Raw genomic sequence first — 23,216 nt, 5'->3', positions numbered from 1 at the left:
CAAGCCTCTCGATACATTGGAGTGATCACCAAGCCTCTCAATACATTGGAGTGATCACCAAGCCTCTCGATACATTGGAGTGATCACCAAGCCTCTCGATACATTGGAGTGATCACCAAGCCTCTCAATACATTGGAGTGATCACCAAGCCTCTCAATACATTGGAGTGATCACCAAGCCTCTCGATACATTGGAGTGATCACCAAGCCTTTCAATACATTGGAGTGATCACCAAGCCTCTCGATACATTGGAGTGATCACCAAGCCTCTCGATACATTGGAGTGATCACCAAGCCTCTCGATACATTGGAGTGATCACCAAGCCTCTCGATACATTGGAGTGATCACCAAGCCTCTCAATACATTGGAGTGATCACCAAGCCTTTCAATACATTGGAGTGATCACCAAGCCTCTCAATACATTGGAGTGATCACCAAGCCTCTCAATACATTGGAGTGATCACCAAGCCTCTCAATACATTGGAGTGATCACCAAGCCTCTCAATACATTGGAGTGATCACCAAGCCTCTCAATACATTGGAGTGATCACCAAGCCTCACTCAAATCTGGTTCTAAGCCTGTATAATATCTTTATCTATGTTCAAAATATTATTCCTCTCATACGGTTCTGATTGATTTTAATGCCCCCGAAGGAGAGCATATAGTGATCAGACCGTCTGTCCTTCCGTCACACTTTGCATTTAGGTTTCGCGTTTAGTTTTCGAAAAATGCTCATAACTATTATGTCCCTTCACATAGCAACTTGATATTTGGCATGCATGTGTATCTCATGGAGCTGCACATTTTGAGTGGTGAAAGGTCAAGGTCATCCTTCAAAGTCAAAGGTAATGTATGAAAGCGACGCAGTAGGGGGCATTGTGTTTCTGACAAACACATCTCTTGTTATCTCTATGTTTCTATTGTAGTTAAAATAAACAGCAACATCAAATGCCCTTGTTCAATAAGTTACCATCATGAGCTCACATGACCTTGAAATATGCAAGGGCTGCCTATTCATGTCTTTTGCCATTAAATGTTTGCTTCTAATAGCATCTTTGAATGAGCCTGGTTGATTTAAATCATTCTTTGTACCTAAGTTCTTGGAGTGGTCTGTCAATGATTTTTTTTGCTTTTTTTTTTCAAGCCTGTGCCTCTTGAATAGGGAACGTGTTAAACCATGACATTGGAAAAAATAGCGCAATAGACCATGAAATAGGGAAAATAAAGCATTATAAATATGATAATACATAACAGAATGAAAAATAGTTTTAAGTGCATGTTTGACTGCATTTTTGTATTTTAAGTGCTGCTTTAATTTCTTCTTACAATCAAGATAATTTTAAGTTATTGTATCGTGTTGTACTCTCCTTTCCCTGCTTTAAATATAATACACCGTCACTTATTTGCAATTTCTTACCTGAAATGGTATATAAAACGTTATAAACAACAACCCTACTGCTTCCTGAATACGATATCATTTTCTAATTCTGTTGGGTGAAACCATTGTCTATTCTCAGTATACATGGTAATCTACTGAAAAGCGCAATTGTTATGGTCTATTGCTCTAAGGGCATTCTATGCCAGGTTCATTACTCTAATCCGGCATTCTATGCCAGGTTCATTACTCTAATCCGGCATTCTATGCCAGGTTTATTACTCTAATCCGGCATTCTATGCCAGGTTCATTACTCTAATCCGGCATTCTATGCCAGGTTTATTACTCTAATCGGGTTGTAAAACTCCATGACCTAAGGGTCCGAGATAAGCAAAAACAGGACAGAAATCTAATTAAATATCTCTGTAAAATATACTGTCCTAGTCATTAAATATGGACGAAAACACTTAAAAAAGCATTGAAACATAATTATTTTGCCTAAAAAAAGGAGTGTCTGAAAACTGAGTGTCTGAAAATTTAGAGTCATTGCGGTCATACACACTTCCACTAACGTATACTATAAATCCTATTGGTCTTTTCCATTTTTGAAAGAAAATCATCTAAAATGCTTTCACTTTGCGAATAGACTAAAATCCAATGTTACAAGACTAGTTTTTAGCTCACCTGAGCGATAGCTCGGGGTGAGCTATTGTGATCACTCAGCGTCCGGCCGTCCGTCTGTCTGTCTGTAAACAATTTGTAAACATCTTCTTCTACTAAACCATCGAGCCAATTTCAACTAAATTTCATGTGGAGCATCCCTAGGTCATGGGACAAAAGAATTGTTAAAAAAAAAAAGATCACATAACCATGATGGCCGCCATGACCATATATGGTAAAAACCTTAAAAAATCTTCTTGTCAGAAACCGCTGATCAGATTTTCAAAAAATTTCACAGGGATGACCTTTGAAGGCTCCCCTGAAAAAGTTGTTCAAAGAAATTTGATTCGTCAAAAAACATGGCCGCAGGAGCTCGTTGAACTTTGCATGTTTATTCGTTTTTGCCTATTTTGTGAAAACTTTCAAAAATCTTCCACATTTTTTGTCCGATCCTTTCCAAATTTGCACAGTGTCTTTAAATCAATGAGGACACGAACCCTACAAAAAATGAGCATTATTGGTCCATGAAGTACAGAATTACCTCCCCTTGAATTGAGAAAATGGTGTTTATGCAATAAAGTCCAAATTTTTCATCCAATTCTTTCCAAACTTGTAAGGATTTAGCATGGTTCAAACAAGGGAAACAACTACGGTTTATGCATGTTCTTTTTATTACAGATTTGCCTCCCTTTAATTCATTCAAAATCTCATTTTCCAGCAGAGGTTCCAAATCTGACCTGTAAATGAGCCCCATATTTACTGCCAGTGCTAGGTTACCTTTTCCCATTTGATCATTCTTAAGTATTGGTCTTGTAATGCTGCTACTGCTTCTGCTACTGCTACTGCTACTACTACTACTACTACTACTACTACTACTACTACTACTACTACTACTACTACTACTTCTACTACTACTACTACTACTTCTACTTCTACTACTTCTACCACTACTACTACTACTACTACTACTACTACTACTACTACTACTACTACTACTACTACTACTACTACTTCTACTACTACTACTAATACTACTACTACTAGTACTACTACTACTAGTACTACTTCTACCACCACCACCACCATTCACAGTGACTAAAAACGTATTCACACAATGGCTGCTACTACAACTTATAGCCCATATAGGGGGGCATGCATGTTTTACAAACAGCCCTTGTTTCTATGGGATTTTAACCACAACTGTTCATGTTTATCTCCGACACATATTTTTAGGTCACCTGTCATGAAGTGACACGGTGAGCTTATGTGATCGTGTGATGTCCGGCGTCCGTTGTGCGTGCCTGCGTGTGTCCGTGCGTCCGTCCGTCAACAATTTGTTTGTGTAGACAGTAGAGGTCACAGTTTGCATCCAATCTTGATGAAATTTGGTCAAAATGTTTATCTTGATGAAATCCGGTTTGGGATTGTATTTGGGTCATCTGGGGTCAAAAACAAGGTCACTAGGTCAAATAACAGAACAACCTTCTGTAGACAATAGAGGTCACAGTTTTCATCCAATCTTTATGAAATTTTGTCAGAATGTTTATCTTGATGAAATCTGGGTTGGGATTTTATTTGGGTCATCTGGGGTCAAAAACTAGGTCACTAGGTCAAATAATAGAAAAACCTTGTGTAGACATTAGAGATCACAGTTTTCATCCAACCTTTATGAAATTTGGTCAGAATTCTTGATGAAATCTGGGTGGGATTGTATTTGGGTCATCTGGGGTAAAAATCTAGGTCAAATAAATAGAAAAACCTTGTGTTGACAATATAGGTCACAGTTTTCATCCAATATTTATGAACTGTGGTCAGAATGTTTATCTTGATGAAATCTGGATTGGGATTGTATTTGGGTCATCTAGAGTCAGGAACTAGGTCACTAGGTCAAATCATAGAAAAACATTGTGTAGACAATAGAGGTAATAGTTTTCATCTGATCTTAATGAGTCAGGTGAGCGATTCAGGGCCATCATGGCCCTCTTGTTTCGTGATACTTTGCCAATTTGTATGCCCCCCTTCGAAGAAGAGGGGGTATATTGCTTTGCACATGTCGGTCTGTCTGTCGGTCCGTCCACTAGGTGGTTTCCGGATGATAACTCAAGAACGCTTGGGCCTAGTATCATGAAACTTCATAGGTACATTGATCATGACTAGCAGATGACCCCTATTGATTATGAGGTCACTAGGTCAAAGGTCAAGGTCACGGTGACCCGAAATAGTAAATGGTTTCCGGATGATAACTCAAGAACGCTTAGGCCTAGGTTCATGAAACTTGATAGGTAGATTGATCATGACTTGCAGATGACCCCTATTGATTTTCAGGTCACTAGGTCAAAGGTCAAGGTCACGGTGACCCGAAATAGTAAAATGGTTTCCGGATGATAACTCAAGAAGGCTTATGCCTAGGATCATGAAACTTGATAGGTAGATTGATCCTGACTCGCAGATGACCCCTATTGATTTTCAGGTCACAAGGTATAAGGTCAAGGTCACGGTGACTCGAAATAGTAAAATGGTTTCCGGATAATAACTCAAGAACGCTTATGCCTAGGATCATGAAACTTGATAGGTAGATTGATCATGACTTGCAGATGACCCCTATTGATTTTCAGGTCACTAGGTCAAAGGTCAAGGTCACGGTGACCCGAAATAGTAAAATGGTTAACGGATGATAACTCAAGAAGGCTTAGGCCTAGGATCATGAAACTTCATAGGTACATTGATCATGACTTGCAGATGACCCCTATTGATTTTCAGGTCACTAGGTCAAAGGTCAAGGTCACGGTGACCCGAAATAGTAAAATGGTTTCCGGATGATAACTCAAGAACGCTTATATCTAGGATCATAAAACTGCATAGGTATATTGATCATGACTTGCAGATGACCCCTATTTATTTTCAGGTCACTAGGTCAAGGTCACAGTGACCCGAAATAGTAAAATGGTTTCCGGATGATAACTGAAGAACGCTTATGCCTATGATCATGAAACTTCATAGGTACATTGATCATGACTGGCTGATAACCCCTATTGATTGTCAGGTCAAAGGTCAAGGTCACGGTGACCAGAACTAGTAAAATGGTTTCCCGATGATAACTCAAGAACGCTTATGGCTAGGATCATGAAACTTCATAGGTACATTAATCATGACTCGCAGATGACCCCTATTGATTTTCAGGTCACTAGGTCAAAGGTCAAGGTCACTGTGACCAAAAACATATTCACACAATGGCTGTCACTACAACTGAGAGCCCGGCATGCATGTTTTACAAACAGCCCTTGTTAATAAATATTTGTTGTTTGTATCTTAATCCTTTCCTTCTCAGAAGCAAAGTGAAAATTGGCTTTGTGCAAACAGCATAAAACCAGAACAGCCTTCGAGTAACTCACTGTCTGTTCAGGTTTTATGCTGTTACTGCTCATCAGTATCTAAGTATCTCATCAGCTAATGAAGCTTTTAAAACTTGAATCTAGTATGAAAGGTCTTTAATGAAATTTAACTTTCTAAAGGACTATGAATGCGTAAAAATACATATCTAAGTGGTAAAGGGTTAAACATAGTCTTAATTGTTAATTGGTACACTATCATTATTCCCTATTTACTATATAACATCAGTAATGAATTTTATTATTATTTTGTTGTATATCGTAATTTCTCCTCTTCTTGTCTGTCATTTTGGACGATTATGTAAAAATAGGTGTGTTCAATAGTAATACACTGACTATCTCTGTATGTGTTCAATAGTCATACACTGACTATCTCTGGTATTGTTCAATAGTCATACACTGACTATCTCTGGTATTGTTCAATAGTCATACACTGACTATCTCTGGTATTGTTCAATAGTCATACACTGACTATCTCTGGTATTTTCTGCGATGAAGAGAGGTGCGAATAGCACCATCACATGTATCAGATGGCGCAAGTTCTACATAATTATCCCTGTATAACATTTATACTCTTATTGAATTTATTGGGAAAATTTAAGTCAGACTTTTATGCTCCCCGAAAATTTTCGGGGAGCATATAGTTGCCAGTTTGAAGTTCCTTCCTTACTTCCTTCCTTACTTTCTTCCTTCCTTCACACTTTTGTTACAGTTTCTCATAGCGCCTTTAATATTTTACCGATCTCTTAAATATTTGGCATGTAGGTACCTTGCATGGACCTCTACCTTTTGATGAGGTTTGAGGTCACTGGGGTCAAGGTCACCGAGGCTAATAATAGATTTTTCAGTCACAATTTTGTTACAGTCTCTCATAGCACCTTCAATATTTTTCCGATCTCTTACATATTTGGCATGTAGGTACCTTGCATGGACCTCTACCTTTTGATGAGGTTTGAGGTCACTGGGGTCAAGGTCACCAAGGCTAATAATAGATTTTCCGTCACAATTTTTTTACAGTTTCTCATAGCGCCTTCAAAATTTTACCGTTCTCTTACATATTTGGCATGTAGATACCTTGCATGGACCTCTACCTTTTGATGAGGTTTGAGGTCACTGGGGTCAAGGTCACCGAGGCTAATAATAGATTTTTCCATCACAATTTTGTAGCAGTTTCTCATAGCACCTTCAATATTTTTCCGATCTCTTACATATTTGGCATGCAGGTACCTTGCATAGACCTCTACCTTTTGATGAGGTTTGAGGTCACTGGGGTCAAGGTCACTGAGGCTAATAATAGATTTTTACTGTCACAATTTTTTTACAGTTTCTCATAGCTTCTTCAATATTTTACCGTTCTCTTACATATTTGGCATGTAGGTACCTTGCATGGACCTCTACCTTTTGATGAGGTTTGAGGTCACTGGGGTCAAGGTCACCGAGGCTAATAATAGATTTTTTCGTCACAATTTTGTTACAGTTTCTCATAGCACCTTCAATATTTTTCCGATCTCTTACATATTTGGCATGTAGGTAACTTGCATGGACCTCTACCTTTTGCTGAGGTCACTGGGGTCAAGGTCACCGAGGCTAATAATAGATTTTTTCAGTCACAATTTTGTTACAGTTCCTCATAGCACCTTCAATATTTTACCGTTCTCTTACATATTTGGCATGTAGGTACCTTGCATGGACCTCTACCTTTTGATGAGGTTTGAGGTCACTGGGGTCAAGGTCAAGGTCACCGAGGCTAATAATAGATTTTTCCATCACAATTTTGTAGCAGTTTCTCATAGCACCTTCAATATTTTTCCGATCTCTTACATATTTGGCATGCAGGTACCTTGCATAGACCTCTACCTTTTGATGAGGTTTGAGGTCACTGGGGTCAAGGTCACTGAGGCTAATAATAGATTTTTACTGTCACAATTTTTTTACAGTTTCTCATAGCTCCTTCAATATTTTACCGTTCTCTTACATATTTGGCATGTAGGTACCTTGCATGGACCTCTACCTTTTGATGAGGTTTGAGGTCACTGGGGTCAAGGTCACCGAGGCTAATAATAGATTTTTTCGTCACAATTTTGTTACAGTTTCTCATAGCACCTTCAATATTTTTCCGATCTCTTACATATTTGGCATGTAGGTAACTTGCATGGACCTCTACCTTTTGCTGAGGTCACTGGGGTCAAGGTCACCGAGGCTAATAATAGATTTTTTCAGTCACAATTTTGTTACAGTTCCTCATAGCACCTTCAATATTTTACCGTTCTCTTACATATTTGGCATGTAGGTACCTTGCATGGACCTCTACCTTTTGATTAGGTTTGAGGTCACTGGGGTCAAGGTCACCAAGGCTAATAATATATTTTTTAAGGTGGTTATTAACACATAGATTGACAAAGCGCATCATCGGGGAGCATCCATCAGTTTCACTGATATTCTTGTTGGGATTGCGAAACAGTCGAATATCGTTGGTAATTTATGGTAAAAAAGAATCACTGTAAAATTGGTTTGCATGGCTTACAAAAGCATACAAATAATCTCACCAAAAGCTCCTTGGACAACTATTATCTAATTTCTGTAATAATGGCTGCTTTGGTGAGGAGATGTTTTCTTAATATACCTTGATTTAAAACATCTCCAAGTGTGAATTTATTAAGAATTAGACAAATGTGTTCCTTGATGCTTTGTTTTGTGGAAGTACCATCGATTTATTATACTGGAAACAGTTTTTCAACAAGTCTTATTTATTTGTTTACATGTTCATCAAGGCTCTTGTTTGATAATGTTGGACTTTGTGTTATTGTGTTCTGTTTGCAGGTCCTCATATTCTCTCAGATGACCAAGATGCTGGACATCATTGAGGACTACCTATACTACAGGCATATCACCTTCTGTCGTCTTGATGGATCCACAAAAGTAGAGGACAGGCAGATATCGGTCAGATCATAAGACTTGACTTATACATAAGTTCATGTTAATATTACCGTATACTTGCGCTTATAAGACGCCCTCGCTTATAAGACGCTAACCAACTTTGGACTGTATTATGCCCCCCTTCGAAGAAGAGGGGGTATATTGTTTTGCACATGTCAGTAGATAGGTCCGTCCGTCAGTCAGTCTGTTTGTCGGTCCGTCCACCGAATGGTTTCTGGATGATAACTCAAGAACGCTTAGGCCTAGGATCATGAAACTTCATAGGTACATTGATCATGACTGGCAGATGACCCCTATTGATTTTCAAGTCACTAGGTGAAAGATCAAGGTCACAGTGGCTCGAAACAGTAAAATGGTTTCCGGATGATAACTCAAGAACGCTTACGCCTAGGATCATGAAACTTCATAGGTACAATGATCATGACTGGGAGATGACCCCTATTGATTTTCTGGGTACTAGGTCAAATGTCAAGGTCACAGTGACTCGAAACAGTATAATGATTTCCGGATGATAACTCAAGAACGCTTACTCCTAGGATCATGAAACTTCATAGGTACATTGATCATGACTGGCAGATGACCCATATTGATTTTCAGGTCACTAGGTCAAAGGTCAAGGTCACAGTGACTTTGAACAGTAAAATGGTTTCCGGATGATAACTCATGAATGCTTAGGGTTAGGATCAGGAAAGTTCATGGGGACAATGGTCAGGACTCTAGGTCGAGGTCACAGTGACCTGAAGCCACTACAACTGACAGCCAATTTGGGGGGCACGAGCGTTTTAAAAACAGCCCTTGTAATGGGTGGATTTAAGACTAAGACGCAGTCAAATTTTGCCGTTTTCATCGGCCGAAAAACGGCAGAATATTGAACAAAATCATCAATTAGTAACACATTGAGAATTTTTCAAACTCGCGCTGCATACAATTAGTAATTCACGCAAGTCTGAAAAATAAAACAAATCAAACAACAAAGTAAATAATATTTGTTTATTTCATGATATATTAGTGTGTTTTAATTTAGTTTTTTTAAGTATTATTCATGCAATAAAAATAATTATCAAATTAACAAAATTTCTAACAATTGCATATTTAAACAATTTGCCCTAACAATTGCAAACATATTTCATTCGTAATTTAAATGCACAAGCAAAAAAATTAACACACTTTGAACTATGTATTTTAATCAATCAAATTAATCCATCAGCACTTCATTGATCGTATCAGTCATCTTAAAATCCCTCAAACTCCTCATCATCGCTTTCACCGAACAGTTCATAGAATTGCTCACTAGTGAGGTTGTCATCATGAACCCAGTCGCCGATATCATCATCGTCACAATCACAAACATTTTCACAGACCAATACATCCACGGATTGATCGCGATTTTTCACAAGATTATCGAACAACTCGTCGTTCTGTGTATCATCAATTGAATTTGAAATTCCACACTTTAGAAATGACTTCATAACCATTTCACTTGGGATTTCATTCCAAGAGTCAACAACCCATTGAAACACAGTTGCCAAGTCTGGGGATTTTAGATTTCCTGCCTTCGTAAATTGTTTCTCACCATTAACCATCCAGTCATTCGATTTCTTTCTCATATTACCTTTGAAAGGTTTGTTCAAGCACACATCTAGTGGTTGCAACACAGATGTGCAGCCCCCTGGAATTACACGACCTGGTCTGATAGTAGTTTTTCTTTCGGCATATTTTTACGCTTAAACACTACAACTGGCTTAAGTTTTGTTCCGTTGGCCAAACATGCCAAGAATCTCTGAAAAAAAGTCAATACAACAATGTAATTTTGTGGATTCGGACAAAAGTAAACGATGTAACATGAGTGATATTGTGCCTTTCGCTGGGACAGCGGCACCGCGGAGTTAAAAAATGTTACGGATGGTGCCGCAGTTGGTGTGGATTACACGCTAAATATGAGGAAGTCACTACAAAAGAAGTTGGATTCCAACGATCAAAAAGATGTGATTGTATACGAGACAGGTGGAGGTTTTCGACTTTTACTAAACACTGGTATGTGTGAACTTTTTAAGATTGCGGCGGATCAGTTTTTCAGCAATAACACTCTTCTGTATAAATGTTGCAAAGTACCGGTGCACGACAGACAGGGAAATCTTGTTGAAACGCAATACAAGTACAGTTCTGGTCGACAGGGTATTTATACATTAAACTTGTATCACACAAAAAGTTCGTGTTAAATCAACGGGAAAAACTCTCATCAGTTCACGGAAATTCACCTGCCAGCGATGTTAAAAATCATAGAGGAGAGATTAGTAAATGACCGGAAGTTTAGATGCGTGGTTTCAAATCACTCGTGATTTCATCCCTACGCATCTTAACTATCGGCCGTGGGTTATTTGACAACAAACTATAACGTACACGAATTATTTCTCAACTATTTGGTTTTGCTGTTGCCAGTTTCCAACCAACGCACAGACATTTGCTAGGTTCAGTGCATGTATGTAAGCTATTATCGAGTCCACAACGATTTAAAGCATCCGTATAGACTTACACAGATAAATAATATTGACAACGATGAAAAAAAGTCAGATACAACAGCACACGAAGCAACAATAAAAGAGAAAAAAAAATATCATAAAACCAATTGAGAAAACTCGTATGTTCCATAAAAAAAAAATGCCAAAGGCAATTAAACTTGTACATGTATTATACCACCTTCGTGAAAGGCAAAATCAGTGGTATATATGTTAACGTAATTTGTCATGATTTCGGATATAAATTTTCTGACACTTTTTCCCCATTTTAATCCAGACCGATTGATGTTGCGGGAAAATATGATCCCTGGGTTCAATATCCAACCAGAGTAACAAACGTCATCAAAAATAATTGATCATGTATACACAACATCAATATCTTGCTTATCAGAAGTTAGCGTTCCAGTAATAGGCCTCAGTGACCACTATCCAATCACGTGTACACTCCTTTGTAAACTTAAAAGTAATTCTATATCTGAACATGGACAAATAACTTATAGATCGTCTAAACATTTTGATAAAACACTGTTTCTACAAGATCTTGGTCAATATGATATGAATATTTAGAAACTACCAATGATCCGAATTTGGCCCTAACGACTTTATACAATATATTAAACACAGTATTATCCCAGTATGCACCAATTAAAAGTAAGCGGGTTAAGCGCATACATCAGCCTGGGTGGTATTCTGATGACATAAAACAGGCTAGATTAAAAAGGGATACATTTAAGGCTTGCAACAATTTTGATCAGTATAAAATATGGAGAAACAAATGCAATTCCATAATTAAGAAAAATAAGAGAGCGTTTTTCAATAATGCTGTTAAAGAGAAGAAAGATATTAAACAATTGTGGCGATATATCAAAAGCATATCAAATGATAGTGAAAATCAAAGAGCAATTTTACCTTATACATTAAACATAAACAATGTTAATGTTTGTGGGAGACAGCTTGTGGCTAATGAACTTAACAAACATCTTGTTAACATATCTCATATAATTAAGAAAACAGTTTTCAAACCTGAAAATTTTGAATATTTAAACATTTTCTTAGATGAAAAATTGGGTAATTGAGAGTTCAAATTAGAATATATATCACCTATGGAAGTTCTTACATTAATTGATAAACTTAATCCTAATAAAAGTAGTGGCTTAGACAGAATAGGACCTAATATCCTTAAACTTTGCTGCAAAGATTATATCGTACAACCTCTTACGACATTAATAAATACTTCAATTTCAACTGGAATCTTTCCAGACTTACTTAAATTAGCAAGTGTCGTACCTCTCCATAAAGGAGGAGATAAACATGATCCAAATAACTTTAGACATATCTCTTTATTACCTACAATTTCTAAAATAATTGAAAGACATGTAGCCATTCAATTAAATAAATATTTAAAAGAAACCTGTATACTAAATGAACACCAATCGGGTTTTAGACAAAACCACTCATGCCAAACTGCTTTAATCAGACTCGTTGATTCATGGTTAAATTGTATAGACGATGGTTATATGATAGGAACTGTTTTTGTGGATTTAAAAAAAAGCATTTGACAGAGTAGACCACACCATTCTTCTGCACAAGTTGAAACTATATCATTTTTCGGATTCGTCTTTGAAGTTTTTTTAATCATATCTACAAAAACGTTTGCAACTAATTCGGGCAGATGGAGTAACATTAGACACCTGCATAAGTTTCGGTGTACCGCAAGGCTCCATTGTAGGACCTTTGTTATTTTTACTTTACGTGAATGATCTACCCTTAAAACTAACATCAGAATCTGACATGTATGCTGATGATGTAACAATCCACTGTAAAGGGAATGATATAACTATGATAAATTGCACACTTCAAGACGACTTACTAAGGTCACAAAATTGGTGTATGATAAATAATATGGCAGTCAACCCAAATAAAACTACTTGCATGACTATAGGATCACTCCAAAAACTTAAACATTCTGAAGATCTAAATTTGTTTGTAAATAAAAAAAACATGTTGCAACCCAAAAACTTCTAGGTATCCATATTGATAAACATTTAAATTTGAAGGCCCATGTTGATATAACTTGTTCAAAACTTGTTTCGAAATTATCACTGTTCAAGCGTATTCAATATTTTCTAACACCCGAGATCAAAATTATGTTCTATAATGTGTATATAACACCAATTATTGATTTTGGATGTGTCGCATGGCAAAATGCAAATACTAGAGACATAAACAAAACTGCAAAGAAGGTTTTTAAGCAGGGATCATATTTTCCCGCAACATCAATCGGTCCGGATTTAAATGGGGAAACAGTGTCCGAAAATTTAAATCCAAATCATGAAAAATTACGTTAAAATATCTACCATTGATTTTGCTATTCATGAAGATGGTATAATAAATGTACAAGTTAAATTCCCTAGGCATTATTTGTAAACGGAACATACAAGTTTTCTCATTTTGTTTTATCATTTGCTATTTCATTGACATTGGTTGTTTCGTGCGCTGTTTTATCTGACAGTTTTTCATCGTTGTCAATATTATTAGTCTGTGTAAATCTATACCAATGTTTTAAATCATTGTCAACTCGATAATAGCTTAAAAACATGCATTGAACCAAACAAATGTCTGTGCGTAGGTTTGTTACTGACAATAACAAAACCAAATAGTTAAGAAATAATTCATGTACGTTATAGTTTGTAGTCGAATAACCCACGGCCGATAGTTAAGATGCGTTGGGATTAAATGATTTGAAACCACGCATCTAAACTTTCGGTCGTCTGTTATTCAACAACAAACAATAAAGAACACAAATTATTTCGATTCTAACACGATTTTTACTGAAGATTTATACAATGTATATTATTTTTCTTGTGTACTATTTTATGTGAAGTTCCGCCCATAAAAATAACTTTCGGCTGTTCTGTCGATCAGATCCGCGACTTTTATTTATTTATTGCCGAATTATTACGCTGGTGGAAAATGTATCGGCATTTTTTGTTTAATTACAGCGCGTGCTTTCAGTGTATAAGGTCCGCCCACAATTATTGCAGAATATCCGATTTTCTTCTTTGTTTATATGACAGTTTACTGTATCATGCATGAAATGCACAATTTCGACGAGGATAACATCGAGGTTTGTATCTCCGAAGTAATTGTCAACGATTTTATTCTGGACGACTACACCTTACGGACCGATTGTGCTAGGTATAAGGCAGTGAAATTATCGATTGATATTGACACGGGGTTATTCACGCGTGACTAATACACAGCCGCGCGAATCTTCGCTGCTTTGGGCCATACTCTGATACTAGTCGGCTGACGTGCAATAATCTGGTCCTGACCGGTTTAGAGACTGCAGCGAATGGTTTATCACACCTAATCGAGATGAGAATGTAATTAGGGTGTGAACTGTGTACTCGATTTCATGACATGGGAATTTTAGCAAACAGAATCAGACCCACTGTTTGGGATTTTCAATCAGTCTTTCATGACCTCAATCGGTCTAGGACCGACAAAACCGACAAAAATATGATCCCTGTTTTAAAGAGTAATATTACGTAGTGACTTAAATATAAATGATTATGATTTATCACAAAAAATACAATGGCTTTCTTTTGAAAACAGATGTAAATATTTCACAGGTGTAATTATTTACAAATCTCTTCATAATTAAACGCCCACATATATTTACGACCTGATAAAATTGGTGAAAAACAATAATTACAATTTAAGATCGATATCAAACAATGATTTGATGCATAAAACACCTCACTCAAACCTTTTAAAAAAGTCGTTTAGTTACTCTGGTATGGAAATATGGAACCACATACCGGTTAGTATTCGCCAATCTCTCACTCTCACCACTTTCAAACATAGGCTTAAGAAATATTTTCTCTTTGAGGCGCAAAATGAGTCTCACGCGTAGTAACATTTTTCTGTTTTCCTCTTATTCAAAAGTCAAATACTCCTCCATACGTGTCGTAATGATTACTGTAGATTTAATTTCTGCAAACAAATATACATATTGCTTTTTCAAACTATTTATATAGCAAGGAGGTGCAGGCTATTCTTCATAACAGTTGGGTAATTTCATATCCTATTGTGAACAACACTGGTCATGAATATTGTTTTCTGTAATTATAATATTTGTGTATATCAACCACTTCTGTCAATCGTAAACTATTTCAAGAATAATGTATTCCACGTTTTTATGTCCCCCACTATAGTAGTGGGGGACATATTGTTTTTGCCCTGTCTGTCTGTTGGTCTGTCTGTCTGTTTGCGCCAACTTTAACATTTTGCAATAACTTTTGCTATATTGAAGATAGCAACTTCATATTTGGCATGCATGTGTATCTCATGAAGCTGCACATTTTGAAAGGTCAAGGTCATCCTTCAAGGTCAGAGGTCAAAATATGTGGCCAAAATCGCTCATTTTATGAATACTTTTGCAATATTGAAGATAGCAACTTGATATTTGGCATGCATGTGTATCTCATGGAGCTGCACATTTTGAGTGGTGAAAGGTCAAGGTCAAGGTCATCCTTCAAGGTCAGAGGTCAATTATATGTGACCAAAATCGCTCATTTTATGAATACTTTTGCAATATTGAAGATAGCAACTTGATATTTGGCATGCATGTGCATCTCATGGAGCTGCTCATTTTGAGTGGTGAAAGGTCAAGGTCATCCTTCAAGGTCAGAGGTCAAATATATGTGGCCCAAATCGCTTATTTTATGAATACTTTTGCAATATTGAAGATAGCAACTTGATATTTGGCATGCATGTGTATCTTATGGAGCTGCACATTTTGAGTGGTGAAAGGTCAAGGTCATCCTTCACAAGGTCAAGGTCATCCTACAATGTCAAACATCATATAGGGGGACATTGTGTTTCACAAACACATCTTGTTAAACTCTGACTTTGTACAATAATGTACGCGGCTGTTTTTGTTATCTTTTTGTTATTGTTATTGGTCGTGTTAATTAAGATATGGTAATTGTATAAGTGTGTGCGTGTATAGGTGTGTGTGTGCGTGCGTGTGTTAGAGTGTGCATATGGGAAAATGTAATCAACAATACATTTATATTCTTAAACACTTTCTGTTATTAAATATTTGTTGCTTGAGACCATTTCAATATTGGAAAAGAAATTAATAATATAAGAGAAGTCATATAATATTCTTGCATTTTATAATACTTCTATTACACTGTTACAGTACTCTTATGTCCGTCAAAGTCTACATGTTTGCATTATGATGTAGAAATGCATTATACATACCATAGTTGTTTGAAGGCCTCATTGAAAATAAGATTGCCATTATTAAACTGTTTGCATGACTTTGTATCTATGTGTTTTCTTAATGAGTTACCTTCGGAAAATAAAGAGATTATTATTATTATATTATTATTATGCTAAGACGACCGTAAAATGAGCCTTATCATTTCCTGAAGTTTTCACAGTTACTGTGTGAGTTCCCTTAATATTTACTGTCTGATTGCCAGGCATGTTGAAAAACATCGGGTTTTCGTCCATACTGCCGATTGACCCTTACTCAAAGTCGTGCTCTTTTCTGATAACAATATTGTATTTATGAAACTTGTCAACTTTCTCATTTAAGTCCTTTGGTAGCTTTTGCGCGATATGCGTTTTTAGCTCATCTATTTTTTGAAAAAAAAATTATGAGCTATTTTCATCACCTTGGCGTAGGCGTTGGCGTCCGGTCAAGTTTTGCGTTTAGGTCCACTTTTCTCAGAAAGTATCAATGCTATTGCATTCAAGCTTGGTACACTTACTATCATGAGGGGACTAGGCAGGCAAAGTTAGATAACTCTGACTGGCATTTTGACAGAATAATGTGCCCTTTTTATACTTAGAAAATTGAAAATTTTGGTTAAGTTTTGTGTTTAGGTCCATTTTATTCCTAAGCTATTGCTTTCATACTTGCAACACTTACTAACTATCATAAGGGGACTGTGCAGGCAAAGTAATGTAACTCTGACTGGCATTTGGACGGAATTATGGGCCCTTTATACTTAGAAAATTGAAAATTTTGTTAAGTTTTGTGTTTTGGTCCACTTTACCCCTAAACTATCATAGATATTGCTTTCATACTTGGAACACTCGCAAACTATCATAAGGGTACAGTAAAAGGACAAGTTGCATAACTCTGGTTGTCATTTTTACGGAATTATGGCCCTTTTTTGACTTAGTAACTTTGAATATACGGTTAAATTTTGTGTTTCGATCCACTTTACTTCTAAAGTATCAAGTCTATTGCTTTCAAACTTCAAATACTTTCATGCTATCATGAGGTTACTGTACCTGGCAAGTTGAATTTTACCTTGACCTTTGAATGACCTTGACTCTCAAGGTCAAATTATTAAATTTTGCTAAAAATGCCATAACTTCTTTATTTATGATTAGATTTGATTGATACTTTGACAAAACTACTCTTACCTGACATACCACAATAGACTCCACCCAAATCATCCCCCATGCCCTCCCCCCTCCCCCCCCCCTGAATCATCCCGAATCCCCCCTCCTAAATTTTTTTTTTTTTTTTAAGATCATCTCACAAATGACCACCACACCCTCACACTATACTATACCCACCCCCCACCCCACCCCCCAAAATTGTTATTTTTTTAAACGGTTGAAAAACACAATTATTTATTATGCCCCCCTTCGAAGAAGAGGGGGTATATTGCTTTGCTCATGTCGGTTGGTAGGTCGGTCGGTCCGTCCACCAGGTGGTTGTCGCATGATAACTCAAGAACGCTTGGGGCTAGGATCATGAAACTTCATAGGTACATTGATCATGACTCGCAGATGACCCCTATTGATTTTCAGGTCACTAGGTCAAAGGTCACGGTGACCCGAAATAGTAAAATGGTTTCCGGATGATAACTCAAGAACGCATACGCTTAGGATCATGAAACTTCATGGGTAGATTGATCATGACTCGCAGATGACCCCTATTGATTTGAGGTCACTAGGTCAAAGGTCAAGGTTACAGTGACCCGAAATAGTAAAATGGTTTCCGTATGATAACTCAAGAACGCATACGCCTAGGATCATGAAACTTCATGGGTAGATTGATCATGACTCGCAGATGACCCCTATCAATTTTGAGGTCACTAGGTCAAATGTCAAGGTCACGGTGACCCGAAATAGTAAAATGGTTTCCGGATGATAACTCAAGAACGCATACGCCTAGGATCATGAAACTACATGGGTAGATTGATCATGACTCGCAGATGACCCCTATCAATTTTGAGGTCACTAGGTCAAAGGTCAAGGTCACGGTGACCCGAAATAGTTAAATGGTTTCCGGATGATAACTCAAGAACGCAGACGCCTAGGATCATGAAACTTCATGGGTAGATTGATCATGACTTGCAGATGACCCCTATTGTTTTCGAGGTCACTAGGTCAAAGGTCAAGGTCACGGTGACCTGAAATAGTAAAATGGTTTTCGGATGATAACTCAAGAACGCATACGCCTAGGATCATGAAACTTCATAGGTAGATTGATCATGACTCGCAGATGACCCCTATTGATTTTGAGGTCACAAGGTCAAAGGTCAAGGTCACGGTGACCAGAAATAGTAAAATGATTTTCGGATGATAACTCAAGAACGCTTTTGCCTAGGATCATGACACTACATAGGTACATTGATCGTGACTCGCAGATGCCCCCCCCCCCCCCCCCACCAATTTTGTTTATGCCCCCCTTCGAAGAAGAGGGGGTATATTGCTTTGCACATGTCGGTCGGTCCGTCCACCAGGTGGTTTCCGGATGATAACTCAAGAACGCTTGGGCCTAGGATCATGAAGCTTCATAGGTACATTGATCATGACTCGCAGATGACCCCTATTGATTTTGAGGTCACTAGGTCAAAGGTCAAGGTCACTGTGACCTGAAATGGTAAAATGGTTTCCGGATGATAACTCAAGAACACTTTGGCCTAGGATCATGAAACTTGATAGGTAGATTGATCATGACTCGCAGATGACCCCTATTCATTTTCAGGTCACTATTTTTTTTTTGAAACTGTTCAAAAACACAAATATTTATTTTTATTATTTTATGTTTGAAATACCGTCCAACCATCGCACCCAAGAATCCCCCCCCCCCCCCCCCCATTATTTTTTCTCATTTTTGGAAGATAATGTAATAAATGTCCACGCCCCCACACTATACCTCCGTCTTCACTCAACCCCTCCCTCCTTTGTGATTGAAAATGAGAGTCCCTTCACCTTTAAAAAGAAAATAGATGAGCGGTCTGCACCCGCAAGGCGGTGCTCTTGTTTGTCTTAGCACAAGATCATGTCGTTTCATGAAGCGCGTACACCACCCACATGAAGCTTTAATTTCTGTATAATCGTGCTGTTTGGCAAGTTAAAGTGCCTTAAACCTAATAGTGTTACGTGTTACAAAAAGTCCACTTCTGGGCAAGTCAATAAACCATTGTTTTAGTGTCCCCTCGATAGCATCGTACGGCGATAACACAGTCCGCATTTTCTTAACAGATCTAGACTCAACGTTCAACAACTTATTTTCCTTGGACTTCCAGTCTCTAACTATTTTCTCGGTTACTCCAAATTCACGCTCTGTTGCAAGATACAAATGTGTTTTTGCTAGGGATGCAAGAGGTTACAAAAATCATTAACCGGTTAATCTTTATCCATAACCGGTTATTAACCGGTTAACCGTAACGCCTTATGCGTAGTTAAAATGGTTAAAGAGTACGTCAATAATGTCATACCGCTTGCACCGCTCGGTAGAAACAAAAGTAATTTTCAATCGCTTGCGTTGATAACATGCCAGTTTTGTAATAAAATGTATTATACAATTTTTTATTTTTTTTTAATGTATGCTATATATTTGATTTAATTTTCCTGCGTAAATGCAAAGGAGTAACAAATTAAATAACTACACAATGTTCATTTTCTCATGTTATAAACTGTTTTTGGTTGGGCCGCTTATATTACGTTCGCGTCGTATCGCTCACAAAAATGGTGTGTTCCTTTGTTCATTCTGTTTAAATTTTTGAAACTCAAATTTTCTCATATAGAAATGTGCTTTGCCCTTTCAATTAATCAGTACATTTATTTAATAGCTAAGTAACTAAGTATTATGATCTCTAATACTGATAGTTACGTATGTTTGTTAACGTACTATAGCTCACAATTTTTTAATCAATTACACAAATACTAAATTTTCAGACTTTATTTTGTTTAAATATTTTTAATTGATGTTTAATTATTTAATTAGTTAATAATTTGCTTTGATAAATAACACTTGCATCGGACGGTAATGGTGGAATCGTTGGACGTAAATTATAATAATAATCATAATTTCTGATAAACAAAAACGACGTTAACTCGACAAAAAATTAACTACGTATGCAACTCTTGATAAAATTATTACTTATTAACACGAAATTTTCGCGAGCAATCAGTGTTAGATATTGGTTAACAAAACACCGTCCAATGTTTCAAATGTTTTTTTTTTATCGCGAGTTCAATAAACTTGCCAATTACGTCTTCGCTAATTGCTCCGACTCCCCGCAATTCGCTAGTTAAATTTTCGCGAGTTAAACAAAACAATAGTTTCAGTTATCAAAACGTACCCCCTATTTGTTATCACAAAGATATTGATTTATTGTTTTTATTACTTTGATTGTTGACACGTTATTTATTACCGTCGATGGTGCGGCATGTTGTTTTAACTAGTAGCCAGCGCAAGTTGGCAGTATGTCTCATGCAAAAGTAAAACCGTACGATTTATTCCATAAAAAACATAATCAAATATTTTTTTCAGGTTAACCTTTTCCTGAAAATATAACCGGTTAACTGGTCGTTTCGGTAGGTTAACCGGTTAACCTCTTGCATCCCTAGTTTTTGCATACTCAAGCACTTTCAACTTAAATGTCACATCAAAAGAGTTACTTTTTCGTTTCATTTTGACATTTCTAGTAGTTGTAATTTGTTAATATAATTGTATTGTTTGACAGGTATTGAAAACTAATAGGCAGATACATAATGTATATGAAATCGTTTAGTTGTATTACCTTGATTATGCAGATTTAACGCCATGTGTCTATCAAAAATAGGTAATGCCTACTTTCATAAAATTAGCCAATCGCATGATAGAGTGATAAACTCGGAAGCGCAGATCGAGATCACGTGTCAAGAAGAAAGCCGCCTGGGGATAATTGCATGCGGCCCCTAATAAATAAGGTGTCATATGCATTAGGTGGTCGTCTGAATACACGTGTTTATTTAACAATTGACAGTAGCAAACTGGAAACTAATTTTAGACGATACCCTAATTCCCAATAATGTCTTAATTGAGAATTAACGACGTCGCACAAAGACGATCAGGTGATACAAACTTTTCAAGTAGCACTTGTAATTGGCAGCGTGTTTATTTAACAATTGACAATTTCAAACTGAGAACTGATTTTGCTGTTGTTTTAAGCATGTTCGACATCATGTCGCTGCGTACTTACGTATAATCTAATGGCAAATTTAACTGACAATTAACGACTTCGCGCGTGCAGACATAGGTGATACAAACTTTTCAAGTATAATCATGGACAACATAATGTCTTACACCCCAAAAATAACAAAATGCAAATTAGAAATAAAAGACAACAAAATCAATTACGATACATTTTATTACAAGTATATCGGTAACTGAACATTATAGTGTTCCGATACACGGTACGGGCCTATACAGACTTTAGACAACATGCAAATGGCTGCGATGATTCAAAACAACTGACAAGTGTCAAATTCGGTCAGCGTAAGCCCAGTAAACTCGATTTTTTGAATTTTTTTGTTTATTTTCATGAGTTTCTCGCGTATAAGATGCGACCGCCACTGTAACTTCTTGTCCCCTACCGGTGAAACCGGAGGGGACTTATGGTTTGTACTCCGTCTGTCTGTCTGTCAGTCAGTCCGTCACACTTTTCTGGATCCTGCGATAACTTTAAAAGTTCTTAATATTTTTTCATGAAACTTGAAACATGGATAGATGGCAATATGGAGATTATGCACGTCATTTCATTTTGTGCCTATGTAAAAAATTCTGGTTGCTATGGCAACAAATATTTAAAAACAAAAGATTTACTGACAATGGTGGAGTTTCACCGGTAGGGGACCATATTGCTTGGCAATCTCTTGTTAATTTGAGTCTTAACAATGCGTCTTATAAGGGAAAGTATACGGTAGCTGAAAGATATTACTGGTGGATGTTTGTGTGTAATCAAAGTCATGTATGTGAACACTTTCAGGTATTGAGCATTTTCAAAATAATCTTATGTTTGAAGCTGGATTAACAGTTTGATTTTCAATTAATTGTTATATATGATACAGATAAGACTTTGCCAATATTTGTTCCCAGGTTTTCAACAGTTTAATATCCTGGTTATTTCAAACGGATTCCTGTTTCCTGTCAATAAATTTAGTTTGTATTGACCAATCTTTAAGAAAGTTTGGATATTGTAAGCTTACATGGTACATAGCTTGGAATTGCATGTTGTGCCTGTTGATTCAATTTCAGAAACAAATAAAATGTTTCTGCATTTTTTTTATAAGTCAATCAGGATAAGGTGTATGCTACTAAAAATATAAAAACATGTGTATGTAGGTAGCTTACATGAAGTTACAGCTTGGGATTGCAAATAAGGCCAGTCTTGACATGGGTGAGGTAATTTTTACTAAAAAAGAAAAAGGTTTTCCACTGTTGGGATGGAGTTGTGCTGAAATGTTGCTTGTTGGTAACTTACTTGCATTCTAGCTCGGGGCGACATTTGGGGCCAGTTTAATGAATGTCTGTTTTTTACAATAAACTAAAAGGATATGAGCCGAGTTTTTGGAAAACTGCGCTTAACACAGGTGTGTAAAGTATCGTCTAAGAGTAGCATGTGCATCTGAGCCTAATTAAGGACGACACTTTCTCTAGATTCTGCTGTTATGGCTTTATAAACGGTTATCTAGTTTGGTCGGAAAGTGTTGTCCCTGATTAGCCTGTGCAGACCTGCATTAAGCCATGTTTCCCAAAGCGAGGCTTAATTCTATACTGATGTGTTTTATATTGTATAGATGGAGCTGTTCAACACAGATGCTGATCACTGGGTGTTCCTGTTGAGCACAAGAGCTGGTGGGCTGGGTATAAACCTGGTGGGAGCTGACACTGTCATCATCTACGACAGTGACTGGGTAGGTGCTGGTAACACTGGGATATACTGGGTCTCCATTCTTGATAAAAGTAACACTAGAGGTGCAAAATATACCGAAATGAAAATGAATGTAAGTTTTTGGGACACTTC

At 37.0% G+C, this 23,216-nt stretch overlaps 1 protein-coding gene across 5 annotated transcripts in view; it reads left to right on the top strand.

Moving 5' to 3' along the window:
* Window positions 1–23,216, top strand: part of LOC127833363 (lymphocyte-specific helicase-like) — a 99,460-nt gene that overhangs the window by 64,192 nt on the left and 12,052 nt on the right. For all 5 annotated transcript variants that reach the window (XM_052358562.1, XM_052358563.1, XM_052358566.1 and 2 more), the window contains 2 exons: window positions 8,246–8,365; window positions 22,990–23,106. In XM_052358562.1, the coding sequence (XP_052214522.1) occupies window positions 8,246–8,365; window positions 22,990–23,106 (237 nt within the window). The remainder of the gene's footprint in view (window positions 1–8,245; window positions 8,366–22,989; window positions 23,107–23,216) is intronic.

Source organism: Dreissena polymorpha, chromosome 6 (genome assembly GCF_020536995.1).
Source record: "Dreissena polymorpha isolate Duluth1 chromosome 6, UMN_Dpol_1.0, whole genome shotgun sequence".
Lineage (NCBI taxonomy): Eukaryota > Metazoa > Mollusca > Bivalvia > Myida > Dreissenidae > Dreissena > Dreissena polymorpha.
This window is presented reverse-complemented; position numbering and strand designations above follow the sequence as displayed.